Source organism: Puccinia triticina, chromosome 5A (assembly GCF_026914185.1).
Source record: "Puccinia triticina chromosome 5A, complete sequence".
Taxonomy (NCBI): Eukaryota; Fungi; Basidiomycota; class Pucciniomycetes; order Pucciniales; family Pucciniaceae; genus Puccinia; species Puccinia triticina.
The window spans coordinates 2,314,271-2,328,672 of NC_070562.1; the positions used below are offsets into that span (position 1 = coordinate 2,314,271).

Here is a 14,402-nt window from a genome sequence, read left to right on the forward strand (position 1 = left end):
AACAAGCACGCCAAAATCCAAGTTTATTAAAACCACAGTTTCACAGAAACTGACTTCATGGGTTCATGCTGCATTTCATTGAAATTGCAGGCAGAAGAAATTAAAAGTTTGAAATTTGTGTTCCTTAAGTTTGAAAAGTAAGTTTGAAAAGTTTAAGTTTTTTTTTTTTAGTACAGGGTTTATGGTTTGTTTGAGTTTAAATTATTGTTTTTGTGTGTTTTGATTGTGTTCAAATGTTTTTGTTTTGTGTAAGTTCAAAGTTTAAATGTTATTGTGTTGTGTGAGTTCAAAGTTTAAATTTTCTTGTTTTGTGTGAGTTTAAAGTTTAAATTGTTAAAGTTTTGTTTGGGTTTGGAATTTTTGTTTTTTGAAATCAAGAAGGGGCCTACTCAAATGAAATAGGAGGCCTTCAGGGAGGGGGTGGACAAAACCAGATCCCCTGGGGGGACAAACAGCTTCCCCCCCAGCCCTTTAAGTATCCGACCAAGCTCACACACCCTGGGCCCTGACATCCTCCAAACCAAAACTTGACAACTTGCTTGTCAGGGCCCTGCGGCCTGTACAGGCCTGTACACACTCATCCGAGTGTTTACAGATCAGCTTGAGAGCTTGAATCCTCAAGATGACCCGTCAGGGTCATCCAGACATGTTCTGGATCCGAGGAACTTGGCTGTGAGTTATAGTTCAATTGTGTCCCCACTTGCTGGGAGGCATCCTTCCCGAGGTCTCCATCTCCTCTCAATATCCGTCTGTAGTGGTATTGGGCTCACACCTCTCGACAACCGGTACAGACCGGCATCAATCAGGTTCACTCCTCCTCTCCAATGACTGGTCTGTGCCGGTCATCAAGGGGAGTCATAGCTCTCAATGACTGTTCTGTGCGGTCATCGAGGGGAGTCATAGCTCTCAATGACCGGTGTGTACCGGTCATCGAGGGGACTCCGCAGTATATTACCCCTCAATGGTCGGTCCGACCGGTCATGGTCTCTCACCTCCCGATGACCGGTTGGACCGGCCATCAAGGGGTCACACACCTCTTGATGACTGGTCAGACCGGCCATTGAGGGGTCACACACCTCTTGATCCAAGCTGGACCCCCGCGCCCTTCTGCTCCCCTCCTCCCCCTCCTCCGATGACAACAACCCGGCTCCTCATCTGCCCGTGACCACCATGGCTGGCCCTACAGCGGCCCCAAAACACGCCCCGTCACACCCGCTCCAGGCATACATATATTTCTCTCTATAACCTTTCCGACGGCACAGCGGGGCTGACGGTGTCGGCGTTCACTTGTAGCCGCCTGGGGCCTCGCGGTAGCCCATCAGAGGCGGGATCAAACGCTGGGCCATCGTCCACGGGCGCCTGCATTGGACCTAACAGGCGCCTTGCGCCTCGAGACGAGGAGGAGGCCGTTCTCGCGTAGCCTTGGCTTCTGCTGCGCCCGAGATCGCTCGGGACATTCTCCCTCCCCGTCTCCTCTTCATTATCTCCCCAAAACAACGTCGTCTGTCTCTCTCTCTCTCTCTCTCTCGTATATATATGTGTGTATAGTTTCTCTCATCTTGGAAGTGGGCGGACTGGACAGAGAGGGGTGGGGATGTGTGCCTCTATCAGTGTCAAATTTCAATATATATTCTGCTGTGCCCTGTCTCCGCAGTTGTCCTATAAATTCTCTCTCTCTCTCTTGATCTCTCTACAAGGTGTGACTAGATTTTATGACAGGTGCTGCTCATAACACTCATATCACAAGCCAAACTGGTCATCCTACTCTAAGTGCAGCAATAGTGTAATTCTGCTAGAACTGAGCATGAAATGTGTCATCTGTTAGCATTTTTGTGATATTGCTAACATTTCCAGCCAGAAAACCTAGCAGCAGTTCTGTGTTAAACAGCTATTGTAACAGAAAAATCTATTGAAAGCAAATAAAACCACTGGAACGGAGTGTAATATTTTGTCTCAGCTTTGAGCAGTGTTGCACTCAGCTCACCATTTCCTTCAGAAAAAATGACTGCTGTGCTGCATTACTTCAATTTTCAAGTTGAAAAATCAATCAAATGCTCCTGATAGGTGTAGCACTGCTAAAGTCAGGCCAAAATCACAGAAAATGAGAGCTGTGGCAAAGGCAACTATGCTTGTGCAATGTGGTCATTTAGCACAGTGTAGTATGTGACCCACCTTTGTCAAATGGATTGGTGGTTATTTAAAATGCAAGATCAAAGATATTTGTGTATTGTGGCAAGCTATACAATCCAGGTGTTTTGTATTGCTAAGCTGATAAAGGAAATCCACTACCTGTTTATTTGTATTAAAAACATGATACAATACTCATAATTGGTACAATATTGTATTGTATCAGTTTCCCTTTTGATTGAATCACAAGGTAGAAACTAGGAGTTATACATCTGATAATCCATACACAGGACTGATGTGGAATCTATAGCAAGAGCTGCCATGGTGGAAGGGTGTGGAAGGAAGCAGTTTCCCAAAGATGTGGGAGAATGTGTTGCATTATGGATTGAGCACAGCTGTGTTTATTGAAGTATTGGAATTGGATGAGATTAGGTGGGAGTGGCAATGGGCCCTAAATTTTGCAGCGGCGCAGCCGCCTTGGCCTCTAGTGTATGTAGATATTGAGATTATTTTGTGAGTGAGTATAAAAAGGGGCGAAGAGAGGGAGGCAAGGAGGGAGAAAAGAGAGGTACGGGGGGGGGGGGGGGGGGGACGAGCAGGGAGAAAAGAGAGGTGGAGAGAGAAACAGAGATAAATCAACATAAAGGACCAACCAGTTCCTGGAACCAATCCGGCAATCAGGCTCACCAAAATTATCGATTGGACCTGTGCTTTGGTGAGGTGGGAGAGTAGGGGAAGTGCTTCTGGGTAGGATGAGAGGAGTGAGTAGAGTATACTTGTATTTGAATGCAACTGTGTTGGAAATTTACCGCGTAATAGGAGTGTCCCAAAGCCCACTCCATTATAGGAGTGTGCCAAAGCAGACTCTGTAATAGGAGTGTGCCAAAGCACACTCCTTTATGGGGGTGTGCCAAATCAAATTCCGTTATAGGGGTGTGCCAAATCACACTCCGCTATAGGGGTGTGCCAAATCACACTCCGTTATATATAGGAGTGTGCCAAAACACACTCTGTAATAGGAGTGTGCCAAAACACACTCCGTAATAGGAGTGTGCCAAAACACACTCTGTAATAGGAGTGTGCCAAAACACAATCCTTTAAGCGCGTACAAAGGATCAAATGGAAGCATGAGAAAGTGTTGCTGTTACTTTTGACCTGCTGGAACGGGACTGACCTTTAAGGGATGCCAAAGCACAATCCGTTAAGGGAGTAAAAAGAATCAAATGGAAGAATGAGAAAATGTCGCTGTTACTTTTGGCCTGCTGGAACGGGACTGACCTTTAAGGGATGCCAAATCACACTCCGTAATAGGAGTGTGCCAAAGCACACTCCATCACCTGTGGCACTATAATTCTTTGGCTTTTAGCCAAAGAAAAATGTGCATTTTTCTTTAGCTAAAAGCCAAAGGAGCGCTGGAGCTGGCCGGGCTGGCGGAGCTGAGTTCATAGGAACCTAGCCACAAAACCTGGGCAGCGCAACCAACGGCTGTTAGCCTAGTGGTTTTCAGTGCAGCTGCAAACCTCCTTACAGAAAGGTTGCTGGTTTGATTCCCACTGCCCCCATGCCCCATTTGGGAGTTAGGGGGCGGATTTTTGGGGGTTGGGGTTTAGGGGTTAGGACAGTTTTTTCTAAAAAAAAACTTGGCAAGGTGTATAGTACACTGTATCGGTATGTATTGGATATGTATTGGTATGTATTGAATACATGTTGGTATGTATTTGTTAGTACACTGTACTGGTATGTATCAGATACGTATCAGATAAGTATTGGTATGTATTTGTATTGGATACAGCAATACATTGTATTGGTATGTATTGGATACAGCAATACATTGTATTGGTATGTATCAGATACACCAATACAATGTATGCCAGCTCATCCAGCGCACCAGATCCAGCTCTAGCCAGAGCTGGCCCGGCCAGCTCCGCTGTCCTTTGGCTTTTAGCCAAAGAAAAATGCATTATTTTCTTCAGCTAATAGCCGAAGGAAAAAAGGGACAAAAATCCACTCTGTAATAGGAGTGTGCCAAAGCGCACTCCGTAATAAGAGTCCTTGGAACTCCTTTTGCAGGATCTAACCATTTGGAGCAAGGGAAAATGGCGCAAGGGAGCAAACAAGGAGGATGAGCTGCAGATCTTCAAGCGGTTTTTTGCTACCACCTTGGATGCACTCTGGCGGCGCCCTCATGGAATCCTCCAGCTCCTCTCCACAATTTTCTCCAACTGTTTTGCTCAAATCTTTGATCCATTGGACCCTCTGAATCCCTCCGGTTCCGCATCAAGTCATCAGATGCCGGCAAACATCCTTTGTCAGAAACTATTGGAAGATATTGCAGAACGGCTAATTTTCAGCAAGCTACCTGTGGATCAAGAGACTTCGGCCATTCCGGATATGGCAAAGGATGAGCATGCCCTGTCTCAGATGTTCTGTTTCCCAGTCATTCTTGGTCCATATTGATCACATCCTGACCCATTTGTTATAGGAGTGTGCCAAAGCACACTCCGTTAAGCAAGTAAAAACAATCAAATGGAAGAATGAGAAAGTGTTGCTGTTACTTTTGGCCTGCTGGAACGGGGCTGAACATTAAGGCACCAGGGGAGATATGTTCCCAGTCCCCAGGGAGTGCCAGAGCTGAATTTGATGTGAGTTTTGGTTGGATGTGAGCCTGATGTGCATCAGTAACTCATCCCTAAATGAATTGAAGTGGATGCAGAAGTGAGTCAAAAGTCAGTCAGAATTGATTTGGGAGTCAACACAATTTTGTGTAGAATTCTTTTGTTTTCTAGGTACAACTAGAGGAAAAAATATGATGAAATGATATTTCACCCCAAGTCCAACTCATCAATTGCTCCTGTTTGATGATGTCAAAGGATAGGAAAGCAAAATTGCCATTCTTGAATGTAATTCCTGTAAAAAAATGAGTTTCTTGTAATTCACATTAGGGGGGTTCACAATTGAATTTTATAAAACTTTGGAGGCCAATTTAAGGCCTCTATGAACATAATTTTCCAATTTTGGCAAGATTTCCAGAAAAAGGTGTGACTGGTCAATCAGTGCAATTTATCAACTTTTTAAAAATATGTTCATAAACAGGTCAAAATGGATCCTAAAGTTTTACAAATTTCAATTGTGAACCCCCCTATTATATGCCCTCATGTACAAAATTAAAGTAAAAGTCAACTTGGTATTATTGGGTTTAGAATTTTAGAATGTGGTAATGTTGCAGTAAAATTAGTGAAACCCATTTTCTTGGAAATGCTGTAATTAATTTGAATTTGGCTAAAAAAATGGTGATAAACTATTGCATTGGGGTGAAAGTCTGAGGTAAGTCAAGGTTGGATTGCAGTGCCACCCCAGTTTGGCCACATATCCTGGCCTCTTCACAAAAATGATTGTGTGATTTTTTGTTTTTTTTTGCTTCAAAATCCACATGTGCACATGCAAGTGAACTTTTTTGCACTTTGCTAATAGTCACCCTAATGTACGCGCGTACATTGAGGTGGAAATATCACAGGATGGGCCTTTCACAGCCACATGAAAAGTAAAAACTTTGTGTTGAGACACCAATTGTCCCCCTGATGTATGCGAGTACATGAGGGGGACAATATGACATACTGCGCCTTTCACATCCCCATGAAAAGGACACACTGGTCATGGAGCCAAGAAAGGCCTATATTTTGGATGAGTTCTGGATTATTCCTTGGCAAGTTATGGTTTATTTCAGGATGATTTCCAACTGATTTCAAGCTGACTTCCAGTCTTGTTCATACCTATTCAATATTTCTTTACCAAAGGCCTCCAGCACAGTTATGGAAAAAACTTACAGTAAGGCACTCCCTGGGGAGTGGGAACATATCTCCCCTGGTGAGGGATGCCAAAGCACACTCTGTAATAGGAGTGTGCCAAAGCACACTCTGTAATAGGAGTGTGCCAAAGCATACTCTGTAATAGGAGTGTGCCAAAGCACACTCTGTAATAGGAGTGTGCCAAAGCACACTCTGTGATAGGAGTGTGCCAAAGCACACTCTGTAATAGGAGTGTGCCAAAGCACACTCTGTAATAGGAGTGTGCCAAAGCACACTCTGTAATAGGAGTGTGCCAAAGCACACTCTGTAATAGGAGTGTGCCAAAGCACACTCTGTAATAGGAGTGTGCCAAAGCACACTCTGTAATAGGAGTGTGCCAAAGCACACTCGGTCATAGGAGTTTGCCAAAGCACACTCAGACCAACGCAGCTGGGACTGGTCACTCTGCGCACCATCAAGATCAGCTTCTTCCGCTGACTGTTGATTCTTTGGATCCATGGCAAAGAAAGTAACTGTAAGTTGCTTGGTTCAGGCGAGGGAGGCAAAATTGGACCAGACAGGGGTGTTCGAGGTGGGTCAGGCAAGCCACCAAGCCAGCCATACAGGAAAAAAAAAACTATTTTTGGCTGCGCAAGGGGTAATGCATGCCTTCCAACGTGTTATCTGCGTTACAGCTTGATATTGCAGTTACTTTATCACCCTCTGGTCCACAAAAGGAATTGAACTCCTTTACGCTACCCAGGTAGCATCAAAATGTCCCGTTACTACCAATGTAATGGGCACCCTCCCATAACGCAGGTAGTTACGTTACCCATAAACGTTGAATAACGTAGAGTAACATAACTACCCTTTGTTGATTACAGAGGGTGCTTTGGCACACTCCTATTACACTGTGTGTTTTGGCACACTCCTATAACGGAATGTGATTTGGCACACTCCTATAACAAAGTGTGCTTTGGCACACTCCTATTACAGAGTGTGCTTTGGAACACTCCTATAACAGAGTGGGCTTTGGGACACTCCTATTGGCACTCCGTCATAGGAGTCTGCCAAAGCACACCCCATCATAGGAGTGTGCTGACGGAGTTGCTTTGACACACTCCTATGACAGGGTGTGCTTTGGCACACTCCTATGACAGGGTGTGCTTTGGCACACTCCTATGACAGGGTGTGCTTTGGCACACTCCCATGACAGTGTGCTTTGGCACTAGAGATGGCAATTGGTACCCGGGTACCCGCCGCATGTCCGGGTACCACCTGCTTTTTTGGACCAAAACAGATACCCGTACCTGTACTGGGCACCGTGGCGGCGGTACCCGGGTATTTTTGGCGGGTACCGGCGGTACCCGCCAAGTTATTTTTTGTAGAGACACCAGGGGGGAATCTGTGGCACTCTCCAGGGAGTGCCAAACCGTATGTTTCTTGAGCAACCCAGACTGATTTCAACTGCTGGAGCATGTGCAACTTAAGCTTGAACCCACATGGATGTGATTCTCAACTAAAGCTAATCTGATGATCTGTGACTGAATATGCGGGAAAAACAGATTGTCACCTTTGCTAATTCAAGAATCCAGTGCAAATCAACTTGAATTTTATTCAAAGTCTTAGTAGGCTCTGGGCTTGTGTCATGGGCTACTGTCACAAATTGCGGATACTAGATAGGACAACCATGATTCTTCTGCCAAATCCCGTGAGGTAGGATCCCAAAGTATAGCCAGATAAGTCCTGCAGTAGACTGAAATTTGGACCAGTGCATATATTGGAATTTTAGGGGGGTTGAATTGAACCTCACAGAGCCCAATGTTTAATGGCATCTCAAGACCTCCTGCGTGGTTGGGGTAGGCCCAATGGTGAATTCTGCCTGGAGCCAGGTTGATCTGTGAAGTATGATGGTGGAGGCTTGTGGCTGTGGGCCCTGGAGTATGGACATGTTATATTCTCACTTGAGTCCTTGCTCTCTCACCAGTCCCTTTGCGCCATGATCAAACAGGTGCAAATCTGGTACCAACTGCTCATACATAGTCCAGGTTAGCCAGGGGCTTGGAGCACACTGTGCTCAGTCCGCTTGTCACTGGGGAGGAGTGCTGAAGTAACACAGCCTGCAAGGGCTGTTAAGGGGCATCATTTCCCTGTCACTTCTGTGACATGTCTCCCCTGATGTTTGGCCGAACATTAGGGTGGACAAAATGGTCTGTTGCAAACTGGCGTACACCCTGATGCTCGGCCAAACATCAGGGGAGACATGAACTTGTAATAATCACACCTGGTCATTGAGGGGAATAAAAAATCTCAATGACCAGCTGTAACGATAATAAGAAGGCCAGTACAGGTGCTAGTTATCAAGAGCGTAGCTCCTCTCAATGACCAGTACTGGTGCTGGTCCTCGAGCGGAGTGGCAGCTCCTCTTGATGACGGGCTGGTACCGTTCATCAAGGTGAGTTAGAACTCATCCCAATGAGCGGTAAAGTGGGTCATTGAGAGGAGGTGTTACTCCCCTCAATCACTAGCACAGCTGGCCATTGAGAGGAGCTGCCACTCTGCTCAATGACCAGAACAAACCGGTCATCAAGAGGAGCTGTCACTCTGCTCGAAGACCGGGACCAATTGGTCATCAAGAAGATGTGCAACTCCCCGATGACCAGTACTTGATTTCATTGAAGGGAGTTACAAGTCCTCTTGATGACCGGTCATCCGGAAGAGTTGTAACTCCCCTAAATCAACTCCTGTACTGGTCATTGAAGGGAGTAGCAACTCCTCTTGATTAACAATTGTACTGGTCATTGGGATGAGTTGTAACTCCCCTCAATGACCGGCACAGTAGGTCATTGAGAGGATGTAAAAATCCTCCTGTTGACTGATCTGTACTGGTCATTGGGAGTAGTTGTTACTCCCCTCAATGACCAGCACAGACTGGTTGCCAAGAAGGTTTAAAGCTTGCCTCAATGACCGGTCTGTCCAGTCATTAAGAGGAGCTGCAAGACTTACAAGGGCCAGTCGAGACCGGTCATCAAGAGGAGGTGTAACTCCCCTCAATGACCGGTACAGATGGACATCGAAGGAAGTCACCACTCCTTGATGACCAGCTAGGAGGTGTAACTTCCCCTTGATAGGTCATTACTGGTCATCAAGGGGAGTTAAATTACCCCTGATGACCTTCCCCTTGATGGCCGGTCATACTGGTCACCAAGGGGAGTTACATTAACCCTGATGGATGACAGGTACAAACCAGTCATCAGGAGGAGTTGTCACTCAAAGTCTCCCCTCAATGACCACCTGTACCGGTCATCAAGGGGAGTTAAAACTCCTCCCAAAGACTGGTACAGACCAGTCATCAGGACGAGTTTTTACTCCCCTCAATGAAACACTGTACCAGTCATCAAGGGTAGTTACAACTTCAGCAGGTACTAACAGGTCTTCCAGAGGAGTTTTTACTCTCCTCAAAAAACCGGGATAAAAGAATCATTGACAGGAGCTGTACTTCCCAATAGGCTGGTTCCTGTGCCTCAAACTAAACATAGACTACGCAGCAAAAGTGTTGGACAAAGCCAACCCTGCCAGAAAAAAGAAGATAAGAGACTATTGTGACTTGCAGATAAAACTGTATATACATTTCTTCTCAGAATGGCTTGGATGAGTGATCACCAGTTGGCTTAAAAACACAACATACCCATTTGAACATAATTATCACAGATGCTCTTGGTTGACATAAAAAACTCAATGCTTTTGGAGAGGGAATTGAAACTCATTCCTTGTCATGCTCTGCCAAATCACAATATGAAAGATAGTGAAATATAGACTTATGAGTAACATAGACTACAGTTGAACAACAATTCATGAGGAGTGAATTGTGAGTTCAAACTATTCAACATTTCAAATCATCATACTAACATGAAATAGTTTCTAATGAGTTATAAAAACAATCAAACAAAAGTTCCACACTGACATTGAAATGAATTCAGACCATTTGACTGATAAAGTTACAGCCTGGAACTCCCTGGAGAGTGCCACAGATTCCCCCCTGGTGAGAGGAATCCCTCTTGGGCCTTGGCAAGCTGGTATCCGTATACCTGCCGCTGAGAGGGGATTCATCTTGGTGAGCAAGTATACATACCAGCTCGCCAAGAGAGATTCCTCTTGGCAAGCACTGGTTTACACAACACCAGTTCACCAATAGGGATTCCTCTTGGAAAGCACTGGTATACACCCACCAGCTTGCCAAGAGGGATTCCTCTTGGCAAGCAGGTATGTTGCAATAGACTAGAGGAGAAAACCAAAGTTCACCGTTGACAGAAGAGTGACACTTTGGGAGTGAGATATATGTTCTGATTCACTAGAGAAGGAAACACCAGACACAATCTTGCAGAGAATATATACAAGATTTGTTTGTGTTATGGTTGAAGCATACTACACAAGATATATAAGCATACTATATCTCAACAAGGTATACATATACCAGCTTGCCGGTACCCAAGAGGGATCCCTCTTGGTGAGCAGGTACATTCACTAGCTTGCCCAGAGGGATTCCACTTGGGGGCCGCGAGCTGGTATATGTATACCTGCTTGCCAAGAGGGATCCCTCTTGGGCACCGGCGAGCTGGTATATGTATACCTTCTTGCCAAGAGGAATCCCTCTCAGCAAGCTGGTGTGTGTATACCTGCTCGCCAAGAGGGATTCCTCCTGGCAAGCTGGTGTGTGAATACCTGCTTGCCGAGAGGCTGCTCGCCAAGAGGCTGCTTGCCGAGAGGAATCCCTCTCGGCGAGCTGGTGTGTGCATACCAGTGTTCCCTCTTGGCAAGCAAGTGTACATGTATTTACCAACTTGCCAAGAGGCTGGGCTGATATACATGCGCCAGCTCTCTGAGAGGGATCTCTCTTGGCCAGCTGGTGGAGCCGCAGCCGGGGATATCACACAGGACAGGGGGGCAGGGACATCCACAGCGGGAAAAAGGTAGCATTATTGGCGGGTATCAAACGGCAGTACCCGGGTAGCTGCCTAAAAATTGCACAAAAATGGACACCTGTACTCGTACTTGGCACCCGCGGCGGCGGTACCTGCCCCCCTGATGAGTACCCGCCGGCGGGTGCCGGGTACCCGTTTTCCATCTCTATTTGGCACACTCCTATAACAGAGTGTGCTTTGGCACACTCCTATAACGGAGTGTGCTTTGGCACACTCCTATAACGGAGTGTGCTTTGGCACACTCCTATGACAGGATGTGCTTTGGCACACTCCTATGACAGGGTGTGCTTTGGCACACTCCTATGACAGGGTGTGCTTTGGCACACTCCTATGACAGGGTGTGCTTTGGCACACTCCTATGACAGGGTGTGCTTTGGCACACTCCTATGACAGGGTGTGCTTTGGCACACTCCTATGACAGGGTGTGCTTTGGCACACTCCTATGACAGGGTGTGCTTTGGCACACTCCTATGACAGGGTGTGCTTTGGCACACTCCTATGACAGGGTGTGCTTTGGCACACTCCTATGACAGGGTGTGCTTTGGCACACTCCTATGACAGGGTGTGCTTTGGCACACTCCTATGACAGGGTGTGCTTTGGCACACTCCTATGACAGGGTGTGCTTTGGCACACTCCTATGACAGGGTGTGCTTTGGCACACTCCTATGACAGGGTGTGCTTTGGCACACTCCTATGACAGGGTGTGCTTTGGCACACTCCTATGACAGGGTGTGCTTTGGCACACTCCTATGACAGGGTGTGCTTTGGCACACTCCTATGACAGGGTGTGCTTTGGCACACTCCTATGACAGGGTGTGCTTTGGCACACTCCTATGACAGGGTGTGCTTTGGCACACTCCTAAGACAGGGTGGGCTTTGGCACACTCCTAAGACAGGGTGTGCTTTGGCCCACTCCTATGACAGGGTGTGCTTTGGCACACTCCTATGACACGGTGTGACCGGATTTGCTGAACAATGAGGAAACCTGGCCAAGCAGTTGGGCCTGCTCCAGTGGACTCATGAGGATGGTTAGGGTTAGGGTTAGGGTTGCCTTCCTTTGCATGATTTGTTCAATTTTCAATACTCCTTCCGCCTGATCAATTCTCATACAGATGCCCATGCTATTTTTGCAAGCCTTTATCCACCTGTTGATATATTTGAGAAGTACACTGAGGGAGTGGTTCCAGTGCTCAACTGTGAATCCATCCCCTCATGAGAAAGCTTTCTGTACAAACTATGCGTGTAGTAAGAACATATAACTGTTCCTTGCTGTGATGTGTTTTGTTTCTACAGCAGGCAAATCCTTTGTCTTTTGCAGTGAGAGTGAAAATAACAACAGACGCAGCACACAATTAGGAGAGGACGGCTTGAGAAGCCAATCAGGCAATCAAATGTATCAATGTATCCGGGTGATGGAGCACGCCTGGTCAACATCTATTTAGGTCAACAAAGTCGCAATTGATGAATGGAAGGGGGCAGCCAAATACATTCATCCTGTTTTCCAAAGGGAAAATCAAGGTCAGTAGGGCCCCCGCATCCGTGGTCCGCCAGAGAATTAAGTTCAACTTGTAAAACAAGCACATGATTGTGATTGTTCATGTCGTTCATACACTACGCAAATAATTACTCTGTTGCAAGAAATGGATTCCTTGCTGAGGAATGAATATGGTACTCAACAGACAAAATACACGAGAAACACAAATAAGATAATGATGTGAGGAAAAAATCAGGATTCTGAAGAGCTGATGCAATGGAGACGGCAATGGTCTATGTGACGGTCAAGACATTACTTGAGTTACTCTTTCTTCAAGAGGCGTTTGCCCAGCGAGCTTTTGAGCAATTCATTCGCTTTGAAGCTGCTCCTGACGAGCGGTCCGCTAGCGACGTACAGGAAACCCATCTGTTCGGCCACCGTCTTCCAGTACTCGAACTTGGCGGGGGTGATGTAGCTGTCGACCTTCATGTGTCGCTTGGTTGGGCGCATGTATTGGCCAAAGGTCACCACGTCAACCGAGTTCTTCCTCAGCTCTAATCAGCTCAAGTGCAGGGAATGAGTTTCGTTTGATCATCTTGTTATGAGCCCGGGAATAGTGGATGATGACACAAACCTTTGAGGGTCATGACCACCTCGTCATCCTCCTCCCCAACACCCAGCATCAAGCTAGTCTTTGTGATCAAACCTGCCGGCCCAGTCTCTTTCGCCCATCTTAGAGTATCCAGGGATTGGTGGAAGTGTGCGCGCCGGTCACGGACAGAGGGCGTGAGCCTTTCAACGGTTTCCATGTTATGAGCGAAGACGTCCAGGCCTGAGTTGGCCACGCATGAGGTCGAGGCTCGTTGGTTGGGCCCGGCAAAATCGGGCGTCAATGCTTCGAGTAAGATGTGAGGCGCTCTAAGATTAATTGTTTAGTGTTGGGTTAATCTATGCTAGCAGGGACTTTGATGATAAGATATACGTACTTCGCCTTGACTTGCTGTATCGTTTTTGCGATGTGAGAGGCACCCCCATCCGGCAAATCTACAAAGATAGCAATCTTCACATCCAGATTTACATGCATTTAGAAGGAAGAGGGGAATAAAAAACTTACCATCTCTATCAACACTTGTCATGACGATATATCCCACTCCCCACTTGCTTATGGCTTCTGCCGTACGTTCGGGTTCATTGGGATCGAGTGGAGGAGGGCGATTAGAAGTTTTGATTGCGCAGAACCTACAAGCTCTTGTACAGGTGTCGCCCATGAGCTAAAAAGAAAAAATATGTTAGCCTAGATGTATCAGTTCTTTGCTTCAGAATGAGCTAACCATGATTGTAGCCGTTGCTTCTCCCTTATCACCACCCCAACATTGGCCGATGTTCGGACATCGAGCCTCCTCGCAAACGGTGTGCAGGCCGAGTCCGCGGAGGTCTTTCTTGATAGAGTTGAACGAGGCAGAGGTAGGTATATCGGTCTTCAAGAATCTTGGAAGCCGTTTAGTCGGCGTGAGTGAGCCGAGCAGGTCTGAGGACTGGACGGTAATGTCCTGGGTTCCGGCGGCCACGAAGTCCTGGAAGGTCAGGCCATCGTTCTTGATCGCCTCTCGGATCGAATTTAACGATGAGGACGATTCCGAAGAGGCGAATCGACTGCTGAGGTTCAAATGTTGAGGAACTAGCGAGACCTAATGAGGGTTTTTTTGTCTGGACATCAGTCCACTGGTTTTATCTTGGGTGACGTCCTGCGAGCGTGAGAGTATGACTGACCCTCTTGAGTAACTGTCTTGAGCTCGACATGCCGTGATGAACGAGTGAGTTTCCGTTGGATAATCGGAGACGATGATAGGCCGAACAGGCCGAACGTATCCAAGCCCTCGTCCCCGAAGCTAACTTGCCTAATTCCCTCCTCGGGGGAGCGAAGCGACCTCCGATTCGGAGGGTCCCTGCGGGACGGCGTCCCCCACAAAGAGAGGGACTTAGTTAACTTAGTCCCCGAAGCGGCCGGGGGGGGGGACCCATTTGATGCATAG

General features: G+C 46.8%; 1 protein-coding gene across 1 annotated transcript; it reads right to left on the reverse strand.

Moving 5' to 3' along the window:
- Positions 1–12,690: 12,690 nt before the first annotated feature.
- PtA15_5A287 (uncharacterized protein) lies at positions 12,691–14,169 on the reverse strand (the record flags this gene model as incomplete). Its single annotated transcript, XM_053169031.1, has 6 exons — positions 12,691–12,923; positions 13,004–13,287; positions 13,356–13,413; positions 13,484–13,640; positions 13,701–14,057; positions 14,140–14,169. The coding sequence occupies 6 exons, from the start codon at positions 14,167–14,169 to the stop codon at positions 12,691–12,693; spliced, it is 1,119 nt and encodes a 372-aa protein (XP_053020269.1).
- Between the last annotated feature and the right edge of the window lie 233 nt (positions 14,170–14,402).